This window comes from Buceros rhinoceros, unplaced genomic scaffold (genome assembly GCF_000710305.1).
Source record: "Buceros rhinoceros silvestris isolate BGI_N320 unplaced genomic scaffold, ASM71030v1 scaffold17079, whole genome shotgun sequence".
Lineage (NCBI taxonomy): Eukaryota > Metazoa > Chordata > Aves > Bucerotiformes > Bucerotidae > Buceros > Buceros rhinoceros.
This window is the reverse complement of record NW_010431192.1, coordinates 63,274-84,407: the sequence shown is the minus strand read 5'-3', so window position 1 is coordinate 84,407 and position 21,134 is coordinate 63,274. Positions and strand designations below refer to the sequence as shown.

At 35.8% G+C, this 21,134-nt stretch overlaps 1 protein-coding gene across 1 annotated transcript in view; it reads left to right on the top strand.

Annotated features, from left to right (window-relative positions):
* The first annotated feature begins 423 nt into the window (after positions 1 to 423).
* The window catches only part of OPA1 (optic atrophy 1 (autosomal dominant)), a 54,167-nt gene continuing 33,456 nt past the window's right edge, over positions 424 to 21,134 (top strand). The window contains exons 1-14 of the mRNA XM_010143351.1: positions 424 to 684; positions 1,000 to 1,096; positions 3,558 to 3,611; positions 4,238 to 4,305; positions 9,263 to 9,373; positions 13,882 to 13,935; positions 16,367 to 16,471; positions 17,383 to 17,469; positions 18,814 to 18,927; positions 19,255 to 19,335; positions 19,710 to 19,784; positions 20,108 to 20,179; positions 20,328 to 20,427; positions 20,963 to 21,093. Of these exons, the coding sequence (XP_010141653.1) occupies positions 1,021 to 1,096; positions 3,558 to 3,611; positions 4,238 to 4,305; positions 9,263 to 9,373; positions 13,882 to 13,935; positions 16,367 to 16,471; positions 17,383 to 17,469; positions 18,814 to 18,927; positions 19,255 to 19,335; positions 19,710 to 19,784; positions 20,108 to 20,179; positions 20,328 to 20,427; positions 20,963 to 21,093 (1,128 nt within the window). The 5' untranslated portion in view covers positions 424 to 684; positions 1,000 to 1,020. The remainder of the gene's footprint in view (positions 685 to 999; positions 1,097 to 3,557; positions 3,612 to 4,237; positions 4,306 to 9,262; positions 9,374 to 13,881; positions 13,936 to 16,366; positions 16,472 to 17,382; positions 17,470 to 18,813; positions 18,928 to 19,254; positions 19,336 to 19,709; positions 19,785 to 20,107; positions 20,180 to 20,327; positions 20,428 to 20,962; positions 21,094 to 21,134) is intronic.

Genomic DNA, 21,134 nt, shown 5'->3' with positions numbered 1-21,134 from the left:
CAGCTCTGTTTTTATAGTCTTCTGTGGACTCTTGTCTGCCCAAACTGTGATTTTCCACAGACGTGTTACTTGCCTTAATCCAGTGTGGAAGTTAAATTTAATTCATAACAGACTTAATAAATGGTATTTAATGTTTTATTTCTGTAATCAGTAGCAATGCTGTACCCATTAACAATGTTTACAGCTGGGTTGTTTTTTTTTTCCTGGTAGCATACCCATTATAGCTTCAAATAGTCCATTCAGAATGATGCTCTAATTTATCTGTAACCAGAGAAAATGTCGTGTGCATTGCTTCTGAAGAGGTTATTGAATTAATGGTGTGTTGAGGAAATCTGTTACTTAGAGTTTTTATTTCTTTCTTCTAGTGTCATCTGCCGGAGTCTAGCAAATAGCAGATATGGAATAAAAAGAAAATCACCGCTTCAAAACTTGCATCTTGTTTCCCGAAGTATACACCATCCCTACTCTCCAAGTTCAAAATTTCAAAGACTTCCACTAAGGATATCCACTCAGCCATTCTCTTCCCTTAATCGTCTTCCCCTAAGCAAAACAAAACTTTTAAATGTAAAATATGGATACCAGTTCCGCAGGAACTTTTGGCTTGCTAGAGTAGCATCAAGGCTTCTCAAAGTTCGCTATCTTATTTTAGGGTCTGCTGTAGGCGGTGGTTATACAGCTAAAAAGGTATTTATCTGAGGAAGCTAGTTTATGCATTTTGTCTTCATTGTTGTTAAATACTTCGAAACAATAGTTCTTGGTATATCCACAAAAATACAGGGTATCATTGTTTGACTAACTAATGACAATAAAGATGAGTGATTCTGGAAAACAGGTTGTTTCGAGAGCTATAGATGTTAAAAAAAGATCCAAGTAGTATCATTAATATCTAAAAGATAGTAGGTTAGCATGTTTTATATGTAGTTGTTACTTTTCAGTTGATTGCTTATATGCTTCTCTACATCTATTTTTTTCTATATTTTTTTTCTTTTTTCGTATTAGACATATGATCAGTGGAAGGACATGATCCCAGATCTTGAGGAATATAAGTGGATTGTTCCTGACTTCATTTGGGAGCTTGATGAACACATTGACTTCGGTATCACAAAAGCTACAATGTTCCTCTATCTGTAAAACTTAAGCATGCGGGCAGAGGATCTCGGTGCCTCTCTCTCCAGTAGTATCTTTATAGCTGTAATTTGAGTGAACTTGTACTGGTGTGAGTCTTTCCAAGGTATTTGTATCAGTGCATTTGTAGGAAGAAATGAAGCATTGTTTAGCACTGATATTCCACAGTTCATTTTGGTCCTTTCATATGGCTGTATGATCCCATTATGGAAGAGTGATGCAGCATGATCAAAGGGACTTCCACAGGTTTTGGTAATATTGTGCACAGAGTTCTTTCTATATGAATGACACAAGTAAAAAATATAGATAGATAAGTAAAAGATACGTATGAGTGAAAGATGAATTGGAAATGCAGAATAGAGAACTTCCCTATCTACAAACTGTCTTGAGGATACAGAAGAAAAGACAATGAAAAAATAGACTCTGTTTTCCTGAGCTGTCTGGTTACAGTAGGTGTTTTGCATACTTTCAGGTGAAAGATAGAAAACTAAAAAACAAGCACTGAGTTATTTCTTATTTATGCAGGGTAGTAAGATGATGTTCTTTTAAAATAAAGTTTATGAAGATTTTACTACATGTATGAGCATTGCGTATAGAAATGCAGAGACTGAATAACTGAGACATGTTTTCTCATTTTTATTGCTAGTGGTCACTACATTTGTATAGTACTTTAAAGCTAATAAGTTTGTTTTTAAAGGATTACAAAGTTCACTTATGAAATTAAGAATAGCTTATTTTTGAAAGTGTGCAAGACCTGGGCGTAGTTACAGGGTCATGTAATTTTAAAACATCCTCTACAAAGTATGTGAGAGAATAATGGATGAGAAGTGGTAAAATGCAGCAGTAAGTTTTAAAGTACCTGAGGCAACCAACTTATCAGGGAGTTCAAAGTCTAAAAGAGCAATTGATTCTTCAGGTCTTATAATCTTTCCCAATGCTAATGGGGGGAGGTGCACGTGGAAAGAAACTTTTTGATTCTTTATTTAAAAATTAAATTAAAAAAGCCATGTCCTGAAGCAGTTGCTAGGTTTTAAGGCCTAAGCCGTTTTTGTTCACAAACACTATAGGGAAGAAAGCCCTACTCATTAGCTGTTGTACTGTTTTCCTAGAAAAACTTATCAAAGCCCTTCCTGATGCAGATGACCTTGCCAAACTTCTGCCTGACTTTGACAAGATTGGAGAGAGCTTCACTTCACTGAAAGGATTTTTTTTTCCTGGTGAGAACAATTTTTCAGCTTAGTTTTAATTTTGAAAACATAAGGTATTACAAGATGAGGTGACAGACGTGTCCTTAGAGACAAAAGAAAGCGGATACTGAAAGTGCATTCCTTTTCATTGTATCTTGTCTGAAAGTGTTGTGGATGCAGGTAAGTGCACTGTATTTTTAAAAGCAAAAATTCTAGTAGCAAGTACAGAGAACCAAGCTGTGAAATTGAGTAGAAAACTAGAATTCTTGTGGAACTCTGAACAAGCACATTGAAAACTAGATTGCTTCAGAGAGTCGCAGGAGCTGGATGTGTCCAGCTGGAATCTGGAGAAGATGGGAGTGGCAATGGACAGTAACAGTACCACACCTGTCACAGGAGAAAAGAGCTGGATTATTAAGAATGATGTTTCTTAATGTTGCAGGTGTGTGAAATAAGAGATTTGTAACAAAGGTTTTTCTTTTGCGTCAAATATTTTCCATCTGGACACAGCTCCAGAAGGACTTGCTTGAAGATTTAGCATAGGTGCGGGCTCATTTCAAAGGAGTTGGTAGAAATTCTAAATCCTTCGCTGCAGACAAAGAGATGGTTTGTTGATTCAGTGTGTCCAGGTAGTAGCAGGCTTAATGATTTTCAGGTTTGGGAAGACTTAGATAAGACATTTCTGGCTTTTTAAAACTAAAGGTGATTGATTTGATCATCCTGTCTGACTTGCTAATGAGCACAGTTCAGAACTTCATCTGCTCATTCTTTTAAAAAGTGCAAGATTATTCCTATTATACCTTAAATTTATGTGATTTGATAATGTATCCATGAATGATTATATATGTATGGGGTGTTATAGTCATTGCTCTAAGTGTGTTTGAAAATATTTCTGTATCAGTGTGCATAAGTGTACGTTCATTTTCTTAAACCAGTTCTGCCATTGAGAGTATTTTAATAATCTTACAAACTCTGCGAGCACCTAAGAAGAGATCACATTCAAAGGTGTGACAATAGGGTGAAAGTCTCTTATGAACTTTGGCTGTTTAAAATTTTGGCTGTTGAAAATTGTGCTTTTATTGACTGGTATTGTGAGATGACACCTACTATTTGTTATCGTGCTTACTTGGGCGTAATTGCCATTTAGAATTGTGTGATCCTCCAAGTGAGACAAAGCTCCCTCATCTTTGTTTTGCATTTTGTATTTATAATTTGTATTTCCCCTCTTCTGCTGATTTTTCACAGGTTACAATTTGGTTAGTGAAGTCATAGGATCTTCTGATCTACTTCTGTTGTTAGGTGTGTAAAAGCCCTTTTTACTGCCCTTAACTTGCCTCTTTAAAGCAAACTGTTAAAACACTATTAAGAGGAGTGAATATCAACGTAAACACAACTATTTACAGCAATTTAATACTAATTACAAATATTTTCCAAGCATTTTAAAAATATTGGATCTTTCCCTGTGAAAATGAGTAGATGAACAGTTGTTTTTTCTCTGCCACAGTCCTTAGCTTTTTATTTTGGGCATTTTCCAGAAGTTTGTTGTGAAAAACCTATGTCATTGTGAGAGAAATGAATTTTTTTTTCTCATTACAATAATACTAACGGAATTTGTATTATCCTTTCATGTTTACCAGAAATAATTAACTTTTCAGTGTTTTCAGAATTTTAATAGTCTCACTGAAGCTGTCTACTGCCTCATGATGTAACTAATCTGAGTCACAAACTAGATACAAAATTTTCAGATGAGTTTTAATCTGAATTTCTTTTTCAGTTTCTTAAGGTGAATCTTTTTTTAATAGGAACTTCAAAGATTATTGAATTAATAATTCATAGGGGTTGACACTAATTTTATAGTAAGTGCAGTTTGAGAATTTTTAAGTGCCTTTTGCATGCTATAATGTGTTTCTGTAATTATGTTCTAGGTTCTCCAGGAGAAACAGCATTCAGAGCTACTGACCAGGCGTACGACAATGACAAACAGTACAAAAAGGTAATTACTGTCTTGCAAAACTGAAAATGTCTTTGAAATGTTTTTGAAAGTGCTTCAGTAGCTAGTTGCAGATGTTTAGTTGAAGCGGCTTGAACAGAATTTGTCACTGAAAAAGACCTGAGTATGCATTGGTTGTAATGTACAAACAGCAAAATGTTAATAAACAGATTGATTGGTATAAGGAAATACAAGGCAGTCAAGAAGTCTTTAGGAATGGCATTCTTCAGAAAATTGCTTTGTAATAAGAATGTAATTGTAGGTAGTTTGTGTGCATTTGAATTTTTCAGGGCATGGTCCCTATGGTGCTTGAACTTACAGCATATTACTGAAGTTGGTTTAGGCTTTTACTGTTATTTTCAAGCATTTCTGCTTGCAACCTCGTTTCTTCTTATGTAAGAATTTCTGCCTTAATTTCTGTTTCTTAAAGCAGTCTGTATTTTAACTGTATTTAGGTAAAGCATACATCACATTTTTGTTACTATCTTCTGGAAAAAATCTTACTGTATTTTGATAACTAAAAGTTTTAGCATTTTTTCCTTGCATTAAAGAAGGTGAAGTTCTGGTTTTTTGCTTTCATAAGTAGTAGATCTTATTTCTATTAAATTCCTAAATTGTTATGTTGCTCGTTCTTTAAAATCTTTTCATTTTTCTTCTGTGTAGTTTTAAAAATTCTTTTAAAAAATGGAAGTAAAACAGTATTTATTGGGAAATTTGTAAGTTATTCTATATTTTTGCAATTGAAAGTGTCTAAACTATAACTGAGACTTTTGCATAAAAGACATGTATATGCAGGCATGTATACATTTATTCATCATTAATCTGCATGGCAATATATAGTGAAACTTGTACAAAGCTCAACGTTTATAACTGGTTTTTTCCCCTTTAGAACAGTGTTGGATTTCTACATGAGAATTAAGTTACTTTTAGTGTCCCCTTTGTCAGTAAACTGTCTCTATAGATTGTTTTACTTTCTGAGTGATTGCTTAGTACAGGTTTCACTGTTTAAAATATAAAAAATACTTTACTGTTGATTTGTGAAGAAGTGGCCATCTTAGTTTATTGTCTTTGCTAAATACCAGTAGTATCACTAACGTTATTATTCTGAGGTTTTTTGATAAAGTGACAACTGCATTTTAATGTTGCCAACATTAAATATTGGCTGTAGAACAGAAAATACCAGTCCATGTTAAATCAGTATGATTTAGAAAATTTAGTCTGGTGTACTGATTTTTATTATTCTAGTTACGTCCAATAGGTTATGCTTGAAACTGTTGGTTTGCTACTTAATATGATCAATTTTGGTTGTAAGATTTTGAATGAGGCACGTATGAATACATAACAAAGCATAATCACTGAGTGTATTGACAAGCAAAATTACTGTTTTCAAGACAATGGGTTAGATGGCCTTTTTTCAATCAATGCTCTCCTCTGCTGACCAATACTGGGTTAAGTATTTCAATTGTATGGATGCACAAAGTGCTGTAGCATGGTGTTACATGAGTCCGATGAACTGGTTTACTTTGTGAAAAGATGAGCAACTAGTGAAGGAATCTACGAATTCCTCATTTGGAGGAACGTTCTCTTTGAACTGTTGTTGGGCATGGTCCTCAGTCAGGTTTCTAAAAACTTCTTGTAGAAAGAGTGAAAAACCTGTTAGTTTGCAAGGTAACTTCAAGAGAGTGAACATTGTCCCAAACGCTGAATCAGTTTGTACAGCTTCTAGCCAGCGAATGTGTTTATCTCATAATCTCTCATTTAATACAAAAGGTTTAATTTTTTTTACAGACGAATTAAATTTCAATTACCGGAGTGTTCAGATGAGTAATTTAAATAAATGGAGTCTAAATCTCTTTCTACTTGGATTAAATAAGAAATTTTATTCTTGGAGAAGGAAGAGAGAAGTTAATTGTAAAAGCTATAGTGTCGTAAAATATTGTATTGTATTGTACGTGTGGGACTGGTTCAGTCTTGCAATTGAAATGGCAGCGTTACTTTCTTAGAACGCTATCTTGCACTATTGTCTGTCTCCAAAAAAAATTTCCTAAAGAGTTTCAGCTTCCTACTAAAGCAAACAAATTCCAAAGCTTAGCCCAATTTTTGAAGAAAATTTATAGTGGTTATGGCTTTGAAGCGGTGAAAAATGTGACTCAAGTATTGATTTGGGGCTTAGAAGCCAGATAAATAAATTAACTGCACAGTCCTTTCTCTGCCTCTGGTACTTTGACTAAATGTCGTGCCTTGAAGGACCTGATGCGCTGCGAAGGGTTTGGCAGTGCATAGACTGCCTCGTTCAGCCTGCACAGGGTCGCAGTTTCCGTTGGTGTGAGAAGCAGCACAGTAATTCTACAGCTCTTCACTACAGCGACTGGTGGAGAGTTACAAAGAGGCTTTAGTGAGGAATACTGCTTGACTTGGACCTTCTCTGTTTTTTTACACACTTTCATGTGTTTTGTTCTTTCTTGCAAGTTTATGCAGTAAAGTTTCCATAATGTTCTTTTTTGTATTCATAGCACCGTTATACTCCCAACTTAATTCTCAGTTTCATGTTACAGGTTCTCTGGATAAAATTGTGGCATTTATTGAAGTCCTTAGAAATTGATCTCTTAACCTGCCTCATCAATTTTGCCCCTTTCCATCCCTCAGCGTTTAATTATTTTTCCTGCAAAGACTTACTGTGGCTCAGCTTGTCTCATGAACAGTCACACTAAACTCAGTGGGAAGTAGTGGAAAGAGTCAAGACATGCAACAAGACAGGGCTTTGGTTGCTCATAAAAATGGGACACACATACTTTAGTCATGAGGAACTTTTAAAAGATAGTCGTAGTCAGGTGAGGTACGGCATATTAATTTTTAATGTAAAGTTAAAAATGTTTTTCTTTTTTAAAGCAAATACTGTAACAGTGTCAGCACTTGTTTTACCTTTTTATTTATTGTGCACCGAGATTCTTACAATGACTTTGCAGGGTTTGTGCCACTGTGTTTGTCAGCTAGTGTCCCATTGTTTCTTTAATAATGAAAATAATAATACAATGACTGTGAACAACCTGTTTTTTGAAATTGCATTAATTGATCAATGTTGATTTTTCTCTATAAAATTCTTCAAAATAAATACAATTCTACATGGAAAAGATTGATTTTGGCAGAGGGGGTGGGAAGCAGTGGTAGTGTCCAGAGGTAGGGACTTTTTCTTTGTGTCCTAGAGCATACTAGCCTGGGTGGTGTGTGTATATTCTGTGCTAATTAAGATTCCTGGTTTGTTTGTTTTTTTTTTAAGTCAGACCTATAAAATAAGAAATAGAAAATAAAGGGAATAGGACTGTTTATTGGTATATATGAAAAAGAAAGTGTTATTGAGCAGCCTTTTAAATCACTGTAATTTTTACTTGAATGTTTTATTAAATAGTGTAACTAGTCAAAAAAGAACTTTTCATACTTTACTGTGGAGTAAGAGTCACATGGACCAGATGTCTTAATGTGCAAAGTAAACACATTAAATAGTTGGATTGGGTGACTTCAAGTATTTGTTATGGTTCCCATTTAAATGCTAAAAGGCCTTTGGGGCAGGTTTTGTTCAGTGTTTTTTCTCGTAACCTATGGCATAGAGAGTTTACTTGTTTGTGAAATGGCAAAATATTACTGTTTTTCCTCTAGTGTACCCTGAGGCTCTCTCTTCCTTGCTGCTGTATTGAAATGGAATCTTTTGCTTTGCCTGATTGCTTGGCACAGCTCTAATGCGTTTACTAGTCTGGCAATATAGCAATTTATTAAATCTTAAAGTGGTTCAGTAAAATATACACGTGAAGATTTTTCAATTCATGTATTGTTATGCAAATCACTGTTTGACAGATACTTATATTTGGTCATTTGATTCTCTCTCTTTTATCCATTCTCTCCTGTTGTTTATCCTTATGTGTACATGCCTGTGTGTGTATTTCATGCAACCAATGTGTAACTTGATGGTAGACGTCTTGAATTCTTACAGCAAGGTTCTATTTAGGATTCGTTTCATTCCTGAAGTGTGTTTTTGAGACCTTTCACTTCACTGAATCTTTTCTTAGAATAAAATGTAGTATTTTTAAAAGATGATTATTTAAATAATGCATTAATAATTTTGTGTACATTCTCTGAAATGAGTTGTATATAAAGTTCCAGTAATTGCTGACATAGTATCTCTAAACCAATTTTGAAACAAGCCTTACCATTACAAGAATATTTGGTGTGGAGGGAGAAGAAAACTGCTTTGTGGAAATGCTGGATAAGTAAAGGAAGAGGCATTGAGTTGCAGGGATTTCGAAGTGATCAGGAAGGATTTTGACAGCATGAATTTAAATTGCAGTGTGTTACAGAAGAGGGAGGGGGATTTTTCTTTCTTTATGCTCTAGAAACTGTTTTGCTTCTACTAGTTTGTTTAAAAAAAAAAAAAGGCAGGCAAAACCATCTTTCTAGAAACTGTGTTACTGGAAAAGAACAGAATGGGAACTTTTATCTTACTGACAAAGTTGAGCCTGTTAATTGTTATGTGCAACTCTGTATAGAATATCCAAAACACACTTTAAATATACACATGGGGAAGTTGTGGAAAATTGCTGATACCTAGGCACTTCTGGTATGAACAATTAAAATGAAATCCTGAAGCCTTTGAGAATATCTTAAAGCCACGATAGTTGAATTTTTTTTAATACATATATTTAGATACTTAGTTAAAGTTGAATATAGTTATAAAATGTAGCTAAATGTTTATCGTTTTGCTCTACCTGGATTTGCAAAATGCGTGGTTTTGCTGGCTATATCCACTCTCAGCTAGCTAGCAAGAGAGCTTGCTAATGAAATTTCACTTTCATTTGAACTGACGCATTCATACCTGTTTTTCATCTGTCTTTGTCGTGCCTTTTGGTTTGACTTTGTTCTCCTTACACCCCAAATTTTTCCTCTCCTTTTTATTATAAACTTGTGGCAGGGCCTGCTTGGTGAACTCATTCTGTTACAACAACAAATCCAGCAGCATGAAGAGGAAGCACGCAGAGCCGCTGGCCAATATAACATGGGCTCTTCCCAGCAGAAGCGAAAGGTGATGGTTTGAGGGACAATATGTACTGTATTCTCACTAATCAAATACTTCAGCCTTCTGCATTTGAGCTAGAAGAATCTAACTAATTATATCATGGGCCCATTAATTATTGCTTCATTACAGATGTGTACTCCTGTTTCAGTTTAACCAATCACAACTAGAACAGGTACTTTGTATCACTTTGAAATTGTATGTTCTCTGCCTCTATAAAAACTGTTATTTAAAATTCATACGTTAAAATCGCATTTAAGGAAAGTATGTGAATAAATGTCAATTCTGTTTTCTCTGCTGTTGCTTGCTTATGGTAGCTCTGTCTTCTAAGAGTTGTACCTGTTTACAGGCACTATATCTCTGGGAACATTTTTTCCTGTTTTATACTGTTACAAATCTGAAAATGACAGCTGCTCCTTAGAAGCAATTTTACACAGGCAATTAAATGCTGCTGTTAGTAACAGTCTCTACTATGTATTCATCAAAGGTATTCCTTTGGCTGTTTTCCCTTTTAAAGCACAGTTTATACTGTGGTATGCTGTGGTTGTTGAACACCTGCCCATCACCTAATTTAAGTTCTGATAATTTTATTCATTATTATATGGCTGAGATAATTGGAAATGTTTACTAAACTGGTGCGTTTTCAGTGTGTAATCTGTTATCCATAAGTTTTAACCACACTGCTTTGTTGGCTGCTTTTATGCCCCTCCAAAATCTTTCAGATTACTCTAATTTTTCAACAGCTTTGGAATTGAGCACTGGATACAGAACTTAATCTTCTGGACATCTGAACGTAACTCTACAGAGAGAGGAACACAGGGGAATTAGACTCCTAGACATAGTTGCACAGCTGCAACTGTCACGCTTTTTAGTCGTCGACAGAGGAAATCTCTGTTCTCTGAAACTATAGTAGCATTCTAAACTAAAATATTTTACTTACTTTCCATGTTATTTTTTAAGGTTTAGAGTTACAACCCCTGGTTACTCAAAACTGTTAATCTTCCTTTCATTTAAAAAAAAAAAAGGCAAAGGGCCATTTTTCCTCATAGTTCATTTTTCAAATTTATTTAGTTAATATTCTGTCTGGATTTTAAATAACATTGACATATTCTGTCATCAGTTTTTAATCTAGGCATTGGATAAAATAATCTCAAATAATTGCATTCTTTATATTTTGTTATCTCGATAGGTGAGGTACAAATGTTCTTACATTCATATCCTTTAAAATTTGTATTTTAGTAGAAGAGTAAAGATGTTTTCAATGGTCTAAATGTTCTCTATTTGACAGTTACTCTTTTGGTTTTTTAATAAAGGTAACTCCTTCAGCCTCTGTCAGATTACATGCAGTTTGTATGCAGAGAGCTGAAGTATGGAATAGTAGCTTGAAAGTTATAGTAAAATGAAAGATCATGTTAAAATACAGTATTTGGTATATAAAAATGTACAAATTGCATTTGGTTCTGTTTGAAATTCTACCTCACTAATACTTTCTTGCAACAAATTCTACAATTCCCAAGCTGTGAAATAGCTCAGGGCTCTCTTTGCAAATGTTATCCTTCCTCCAAGGCAGGTACTCTGTTTTCTGAGGGTTCAGCATCTAACTGTCCTTACATATGAACAGTTTTAATTCAGCATTTAAGTGTGCTACATGCCTAGTGACAAGGAATGTTTCCTGCTCGTCACACTAATCTTTTTGCTTGAAACAAATCAAAAGAGATGGTTAACCATTTTCCTTAATATATTGATATGACAATATAACTTAAAGATTACAATCATTGATCCAAATTCTCCTTTGGAAGAAGAAATTGTTACTGTTATTGAAATAAGTCGCTGTGTGTCCTTTTGACAGGGCATAAACTAACCTTTTTTAACTGTTTGCCTGTCTGCTAGAGAACAAGATAATTTCATTTCCATTCTTGGAACTTCTGTTGCTCAACTGACCTGCACATTTTCCATTTTAATTTAATTACTCAATATTAAATCTGCTTCAGTTGTAAACTGAATAATAGTAAGAACCATCTCACAATCAGGAGAGAGTATCAAAAACAAAAATATAATTGTTTCTTTTTAATTGTTTTGCTGGCCTTTTGATAAATATTTAGCAGTGTAATTGATTGGTCTTGCATAGCTGCACTGTGCTTGGCTGCTGCTTGTATGCATTTTGTCTGGGCTTTGAGAATTTAGATTACTGAAAATCCTTGCAGTTCTTCTGTAGATGATTTAGAATTATTTGTATCTGGTTAGAGAATATACAAAACCAATAACCAGTTTCAAAGGTATTAAATTTTCAGAGGCACATACTTATTTTATACAAATTATTTTTACAAATTTATACAAATTACTTTATATAAAGGTCGTTGGAAAGCAGCTGCTGTGCAAAATGAGTAACTCGATAAGGAGCTTCTGGTAACCTTAGTAAACAGGTATCTGCATCTTTGTGTGCAGGTACGCTAGATTAAAAATGGCCCCCCGGTTTTTTTTATGGAGGCAATGGGAAAAGAAAGAGGAATCTTGATGTACCAACCATGTTGAACTGAATTAAATATTGATGTGCCTATATAAAGCTATTTTAGTAGTTTATTTTTTTAATACAGTTTTTTGTGAGTAGAAATCATAGATCGGTCATATGTGACCGTTAGTACTTCAGATTGTTATAATAGTTTTATCTTTTATTGGCAACTTGCACATTTTTAGCAATAGCATGAATTACATGTTCAAAATACCATACGTACTACCATTCAGAGCACACCTGAACCACATGCTGAAGCACATACATCATTCCGGAGCTGATTGTTGTTTTTGACATAACTTACCTAATTGTCCGTGTTAGAATTAATCACCTAGTGCTAGATAGTTCTTTGCTTCAGATCTTGCAGCACTTAGGTGTGTGCAGTATTTTTGCTCTCTGTGTTTAGCATAAGTCTGCTGCACCTGTAAGACAGTGCTCACGTTAGTGGTCAGCTGCGTGAGCTTCAGAGGTGGGTCAGAGCCCCACGAGTACTTTGAGGAGCAGCTTGCTTAAGAGGAGGGAGCAGGAAAAGTGAAGTGCTTTGAGTATCTGCAGCCCATGGAAGCAGTATGTTTTTCTTTATTTTCTTGCTGCTTCTGATTCTCCACACCAGTCTTTCTGCCCTCGTTTTTATTTTCCTCTTATGTCTCTGAGGTGTTTAAAGTGTGTGTATATGTAAAGGCTTATTTATGTATACCACCTCATGGCTGCACACACTGAGTCATTCGTGTGCTAAACTAACTCTGTTTCTGATGCACTTTTGCTGTCACTGAACTAATTAACAGAAATGAAAAGGAAGTCAGTTTACAGCACTTCCTCTTTGCTGTTTATGGATAAGAAAATAATTGGATGTAGGTGGGAGTGTCAGCTTGGATTGCTTTCTGTGAAGTGCAGGCACAATCCTGAGTATTACAGCTTTAAGAGCTAACAGTGTCAATCACGATGAATAACCGGATTTTTTTCTTGTTTAATCTGTAACAACTGATGTGAAATTATAGTAACTACGTTGATTTGTGTCTAAATGACAGCTGTCCCCCGCATGTTAGATAATATGCGCTTTCCAGTACGAAGCTAACTTGAGCTGTAAATGTCTCATGAGCTTTATTTAAATATTGAAGATTTACTTGTATCATTCTTTCAGTAATTGTTTATTTTTTCTAAATTTAATATTTCTTGAGTCAAGCAATAGATTTTATATTGTTTGTAAATTATTTCCATCATGAATTTCGATTACATCGTTTATGCTTTTGTCCTTGTGTTATTAAAAAGAGATTGTTTTGAACAAGTGTTTATTACATCTTGATGAACCTGTTTTAAGAATATTTGACTAAGAATGGCTCTGAATGTCTGATCTTATTACCTTTATGCCTTGGATTCAAAATGTTTTCTGTTATGCTATCCTAACTTTTCTAGTTTTTAATGTAATTTCAATAATTTTAAAATAACACTTCAAGACTGTCCTGGCTAACTACAATTTGTGAAGTTGTGCGTGCATGTTTAGGATCGTAATTGTGAAAAATGAATATGAGATGACTCCTCTTGAAGATTTAGAAATAGTGAATATTCACCTGAAAGTAGTTTCTTCAGCACGTGGATGGTTTTAGTGATTGTATCTGATTCAGATTGTGCTAATTCAGGAAATGAACGTATGAGATCGTGCGAGAGTGGCCACTGAAATTACATTTAGGGCGGGGGCCAGAAAACTCCGTTCACCATATAGAATTTGCTTTTTCCCTAAGCCCACTTTTCTAGTATTAAGTCTTGAAGGGTTAATTTTTGCAATTGCACGTACTGGAATTCAAACTTTTTTTTAATGTGATCTTCCTTTTGCAGATGGAACTTTCCATCAGCATTAAATCTCAAATGCTAATTGAAGAATTTTACTTGCTTTAAAATGCATGTAAAGTGAATTTTCTCATGCAGAATGCGACTTTCAGTTTGTGATTTGGTTGCTTGCAGCGGATAAACTAAACAATGTGTTAGTAGCCATGACTGTTTTTCTTTGTAGGTTTCTGACAAAGAGAAGATTGATCAACTTCAAGAAGAACTTTTACGCACTCAGGTAACTTCTAAGAGGGAGATTCTAGTAGATATTTATGTGCAGCAGACTCTAATTTACTAGGCAAAATCATACCTGAAATATAAGATATTTGGTAAAAACGCAGTGCTGGTTTCAATCTTTGAGTTTATCGATACAGAGTTGACTGTGTTGTCACAGTCCAGAGGTCAGCGTAGTCTGTTCTTTCTCTGACAGTACTGACAGAATGCAAGAGGGAGTGTAAGAATAAGACAAATGTGTAATCGTACTTCCCCAGAATACCCTCCTTGCCTACAATGCTATATATTTCTGAAATAAAGTTAGCCCAGGAGTGTTACATAAATACGATGGTGATTATTCCAGTTTTTAACTTGTGACACGTGCTAACTTTAGATCTAGCATTCTGCAGTTCTCTGTTACAAATTCAATGGTACTACATATGTCTGTGCTATCTTGTATGTTTAAATGGCACATTTGTTGCAGGAAGGCAATTGGTTTACTTACTGAGTTATGTTTTAATCCCTTAATCTAGGGAACGTCATTTCTAGTAAAGTAAATAAGCCTTTTAAGTGCGTTTGACCAAACATCAGTGGTCCAAGAGGAAAAGCAGACATCATATGGGATATGTGGGGTGAGACATTGAGATTATAGTACAGGGGCATTCAGTGTCTTTGTTTTCTTGCATCAAGAAAAATAATTCCAGTTACAATGCTTGAGTTGTACATATGCCATGCAATATGAGTGCTGTTCAGAGCAAAAAAAATCAAAGTAAAAATTTGAACAATAATGACAGATGTTGGTCACGGAACCCAAGCTACTTCCGATTTCTGACTGTTTTCTATCTAGCTCAGTTGTAATTTTATGTAGTCTGAGAGAAGCTGTGCTTTTGCAAGTGAAATCCTGTTCTCGGTATTTCCTGTTATTTTGTCAAAGAGAAGCCAGCTTCATTAGCTGGGAGAAAAGGAAAAGGTCTGCAGAGATCAGATTTAGGATCACGGCTTTTCAGACTGGTCTTTTAAAATATGCATGGCCTAACTTCAGAGGACCTAGGAGTTCAATAAGAGACATTTGGAAAACCCATTTTTTAATATGAATTTCTGTATATAGTGAATATATACATGTTACTTTTTTCCTCCTATATACACTTGACAAGGTTAAAATAGTAGTAAATCTAGAATCTTCTATCAAGGATGCAAGTATATATAAACATAAGTCATTAAAGATCAAAGTCACAAAAATGAAACCATTTTCATGTTCTCTGAAATTTGTTCTTGCACTCAGTAGCTAATTCCCTGCATGAGCGCAACTGAGGAGCATTTCCAGCCCTCCTGGGGGGTGGCTTTCATAACACTGGGCAGTACAGTGTGCAGCTGCAGATCTGGTTTGCAAAGAAATATTTCATCACTTAGGTGGTGCTTACAGAGCAGGAACCACACTTCCTCAGCGGCAAGATTTATATTTCTTGGTTAGACACCAAAACTTTTTCCTCCTAGGTGTGTTGCCTTACAATGAACATGTAATGGTTTCATATATTATACCTTAGTAGGGCTTTTCAGTGCGAGCGTGGAGTAAGGTGAGACTCCTTCCTGTCACATCAATTGATTTCAACTTCACCAAATCTCATTACAATGAAGTTTTAATCTCCTTATTTAGTAAGGCAGAACTAGTGATTTTTAATCTAGACTTTTCAGGATTAGTCATATCAGTCATTACTTTGGTTTCCTTGCTTCCTTTTCTTAAGGTAATGAACAGTTAATTTTTTGTTGTATCTGTAGGCTTCTACATTGATTGACTCTTTGGCTCAGCCACATTGTTTTGATACAGGGTTTGTAACCTCTTTGTGTATTTGCTAGTTTTAAAAGCATTTATTACTTGCCTTTATTTATAACAGCTTGCAGGTTCATTTGTTCTTAGAAGTAATGCTCAGGACAAATGCATTCCCACATAATAGCAAACAGTTTTAAGAGTAGGTGGGAAAACTATATTCATGTCTCACCTTCCGTGGACGGTGATCTCCTGAACAAGACTAAGCTGCTACAGTTGTTTCCTGAACCGAGGCTTTATACTGAAGAAAGGGCCTAAGCTAGGCTTGCAAATTCACATTAAGCCCTGTGATCTTTTCGATTGAACAGACAGTTCCCTCTGTCACTAATTTCAGTCTGACAGCACATGTGTAGCTTCTTTGAAAATAATCCTTGTTTATGATGCCTAAAGATTGATCTATAGAAGTTTGAACGTTGTGGTCTTACTAAACCTTCTATGTTGCCAAAAAAATATTGTGACAGTCTTCTCTCCATTGCCTTGTATTTTTAATGCACTAGAGTGATCACAGAGGTTTCTATATCTTGGAAAGACTTGCCTAAAGGATAAAATACTTTTTGTAGGTAAAACTTTGCTCATGTGAGTGTACTGTTTCTGTAATTTACAAGAGTTTATTTGTATCACTGTTTCGTAGCTCAAATACCAAAGAATGCTTGAGCGATTAGAGAAGGAGAACAAAGAATTGAGAAAATTGGTACTGCAAAGAGATGACAAGGGAATTCATCAGAGGAAGTTAAAGGTACATGCGTGTTACAAATCGGCATAGAAATATAATTGTGCTATATTTTCCATGATGCTATTCTAAATTGTGTTCATTAATTCATATATTAACTTCTAACATTTGTTATAAGGTATCTATGCTAACTTTTTGGCATATTAAAGCTTTTATACATCTCTTTTTTAAAACTATATAACTTTTTGGAAATGGCTTTAGTTGAAGAGCACAAAGGGGTTACCAGGTCTAACTAAATATCTAAGTAAGTGAGAAATGTGGGTTGGGTTTTTTTGATATAGCTTCACTGTATTTGCTAATAAACATGCTTCTAACTCTTCTTACACACAAAGTCTCATACCTTTGTGCTTTGTTGTGGGTCTTATGGAGTTGGGTAGAATATAGTTATGTGGTCAGGAAATAACAGCCCCTTGCAAATCCGGGGTGATTGAACTAATTGTGCTTTTACTTTTGTCTAACAATGTCCTGAACATTCTAAAAATGGACGTTTTCTGCCTCCTCTGCATCATTTGCTGACTAACATGCACCTTTCCCTTTCCTCTGGGAACTGGAAGATAAGGAGTTCTTATTTTACAGAATGAGGTGGATACCTCTATACCCTTGTTAATGCTTACTGTTCATCAGGCTGAACGTGGAAACTGTGAAATCTGAGCACTGTTCTCTTATGCTCTGTGTAAGAGCTCTCATTTTGCTCCTTCAGCACAATGCATCTGCCGCTGTAGTATTTTCATCCACAGAAGGCAATGCATGACTTTACACGGTATTGTACTTCATAAAACAGATATTGGTGCTGCAGTACAGACAGCTTATGTTTTAAACCATCAGGAGAGATTAAACACATTTTTACAGATTAAATAGTCTGGAACCCCATTTTGTTCAGTTAATTGCCCGTGTTTTCTCTCTGTACTTTTTTTTAGAAGTCCTTGATTGATATGTATTCTGAAGTACTTGACATCCTGTCTGATTATGATGCCAGTTATAACACTCAAGATCACCTACCTCGAGTAAGTAGGAAAAAAAAAAGTCAAGTTTGTTTTTTTTTTTTTTACTGAAACACCAGTTTTTAAATTGAATAGAACATTTAATTATATTCCAGAAAAATCCAGAGCTAGTGCTAGGCTGTTTTCTTGTAACTCCAGGATTTTAGCTTAAGACGTTCTCCAATTTAAATGCAACAAAGTAATTTTGAGAATAATCTGTGTAAGTATGTTAAATCTGTCTTGGCTCATAGATAAAACACTGTCTAGGTACAGATAGTGCTACTGTGCTCAGCCTTTCATTTTAAATGGTTTTAGTGAGGACAGCCCAGCTTTCTCAGCATTGTAAAATGCCTGTTGTTTCCCAGTGTGTACCCGTGGACCTGAGAAGTTGAGGTGCCCTGGCTAACTCCCCACAGTAGTGCTGCTGTTGGAGGGGGATTCATGAGAAGGGGTTTGGGTAGCCTGGCTGCTGGTGTAGGGGAGAGCCAGGGATGCTTCCTGCTTGCACAACCATCTGTAGCATGGGGAGATGACAGCAACTACGTCAGAATTCAGCCTTCTTCAGGCAGAAACAGCATCTACCAGAGGAACAGTCTTCAGTGTTTCTCCTGCTTGAAAGGATTTCATAGGAGGAGAGAACTGCATGCCACAAGAACCGCAAACCCTTCCCCTCTTCATTAGGTGGCCTGACATGTTAGGTTCATAGGTCCATGTGGACTGTGCTGTCTTAACCACAAGTCAATTGTTTTGTGTGACTGAAAGTTAGTATTTGCTCAAGGACTCTGTATTTAAAGCAGTGCATTTATTGTCAAACGTCATCATCATGGCTTGGCTTCGCGGACAAAGATTTGGGAAGGGCTTTACCCACGCTTACTGCAAGCGCGCTGATGGCTGAAAAGGCCAATGCGGGATAGGCAAATCTGGTTGCAAAAAGCCTTGACAAAAGCATAGCAGGAGGTCTCCTTGGGTGATATAGTTGAGGCACGGTTCTTTCTGCGCTGTCTTTTCTCCTCGAGACTGAATCTACGTGTGCTCTCAAAGGAGGCAGCAGCATTATGTATGGTGTGTCTCCAAATCTCACGATTGGAGGCCAGGGTGGACCACTGATGGTGGTCAATACGGCCAAGGCTGAGGTATTGTTTCAGGGAGTCCTTATATCTCCTCTTTGGAGCTCTTCTCTTTGGCAGCTGATGGTGAGTTCACCGTAGAACACAATCTTAGAGGCGATGGTCCTCCATCCTGGAGACGTGCCCTGCCCAGTGTAGTACAGCCAGTGTTGATAGACATTGACATCTTTTTAGTCAGCTTTTGTCTAAGCTTCCAAAATGTCCTGATGAAAGCCAATGACTGTTCAAACTTTCACTTTAGGTGGTAGTGGTTGGAGATCAAAGTGCAGGAAAAACCAGTGTGTTAGAAATGATCGCCCAAGCCCGCATATTCCCTCGAGGGTCTGGGGAGATGATGACACGTTCCCCTGTTAAGGTAAGAAACATCATAATCTGAATCAGCATTTGCCATATTGTTATGCCATTCGTTGAAGTATGTGTGAACATTTGTTTGTCAAAGGGCCTCTAAGGAAGTGAGTTGTTGCAGTCAATGACCACACTTCTGCAGGCCTGTGTATGATCCCTATGTATGATCAACCTATATATCGAAGTAGCAGTAATTTCTACTGTAAGTAATCCTGGGCTAAGTAAGCATCACGTACAGTTGTTTGTCTGCAGTGGGATGTTTATGTATGCTGTGTGCTTCTCATGTTTCTCTGTGCACATTTACCGTACTTTCTCATATAAGGCTTTTACCATTTAGGTAACCCTTAGTGAAGGTCCCCACCATGTGGCTTTATTCAAAGACAGCTCTCGGGAGTTTGATCTGACCAAGGAAGAGGATGTGAGTATAAAGAAGTGACTGGAAGTTAGCGTGACTTTTATTAATTCTCTGAAAAATTTTTTGTGTTTGTGAGCTGTTAGCCTCTGTTTAGTTAGAGTGTGAAATGTTTAGTAGGACAAGGTATTCTATTAGTTATTAAATTACCACTTAGTGTGGTTTTTGGCTGGCATTACATTTGGATAAATGTATTTGGATAATTTGGATAAAATGTAAGAGGAGTTCTTGTGGCAAGACACCTTTTGGAGTATGCAGGGGTCTGTCATTCAGTGCCCCATTTACGATACTCGGTTATTCAGCGTGCATTTATAAACATAGATTTTAATCTCTAAGTGTATTTGGTATTTGTATTTGATATTTTTCTTTTCTCAAAACAGCTTGCAGCTTTGAGAAACGAAATAGAAATCAGAATGAGAAATAGTGTGAAGGAAGGGTGCACTGTTAGCACTGAGGTAAGACTTGTTAAATATTCAGTGGCAAGTATCTGTAGATGTATATCTTTTGTAAGTATTCTTCAAATAGGAGACTGGTGAATCCTGTTTGTGTATGCTTAATATTTTGCACTGTACAAAGTGTGTTTGGACTGTGAAAATCACTCCTATATCAGAATTACATGCATATAGAATTGAACTTCCTATTTAAACATACAGACTGTTGCTGGTTCAGAGCATATGTGTGTGTAAATAGGTGTTTATATAATTCTGTGTGTTTGTGTATGTAGTCCCATAGCAGGTAGCTGTGTGTATAAACCTTTAATTTCAATTTTGCTTCACAGACCATCTCCTTAAGTGTGAAAGGTCCTGGTTTGCAGAGAATGGTATTGGTTGATTTACCTGGAGTCATTAGTGTGAGTATGCAACAAATAAACTAAAAATTCTTTGAGACATGTAAATGAGGTGGCGTTATTGGGGAGAACATTAACTGTTGTTTTCCTTTTTTACATCTTCCTGTTTTCTTTTTTCCTTTAAATATGTATCTCCATATACATACTAAAGACTGTGACATCAGGTATGGCTCCAGATACGAAGGAAACTATCTTTAGCATCAGCAAGGCCTACATGCAGAATCCTAATGCCATCATCCTTTGTATCCAAGGTAATAAGAGTCCAGATGGTTATCCAACTGGCAGGATTCTTTTATTGTTTTTAGTCGTGATTCTTGTGTTCAACTGGGGACTCTCCTGATTGTTTTTCCATTTGTGGTCATTTGTGTAATGTCCAGAACAGCATGCTGTGGAATATCTATTTATAAATTAAGACACCTTTGGTATCCATGACAAAAAGCAACTTTTTGATGAGAGTTTGTTATCATTAAAAAATGGTGGTGATAATAAAATCCAGGTTTTCTTCAAAAGTGTTTTTGGAGGCAACAGATAATGATAGAGTTTAACATTTTGAGCAAGCTGGAACTTGTTCAAAACTTAGACAACTGCAACAAAGTAATATTTTTTTTTTTTATGATACTGGAAACAAAGCAAATCTTCACTGTGCATACCCAAAAATTGAAGATAAGTGTAATTTTACTGTTTTTAAGTTGTAACATGAAACTTACTTGATGCCTATTGTATCTTCAGTTCTGCATGTTACATTGCACAGTCTCTAAAACGTAACTTTGGTTTTGTTTATTTTAGATGGGTCAGTAGATGCAGAACGCAGTATTGTCACAGACTTAGTCAGCCAAATGGATCCCCAAGGAAAAAGGACCATTTTTGTGTTGACTAAAGTTGATCTTGCTGAGAAAAATGTAGCTAGCCCAAACAGGGTGAGTTGAAACTATTTTTCTCATATTGTGATGACTAAAGT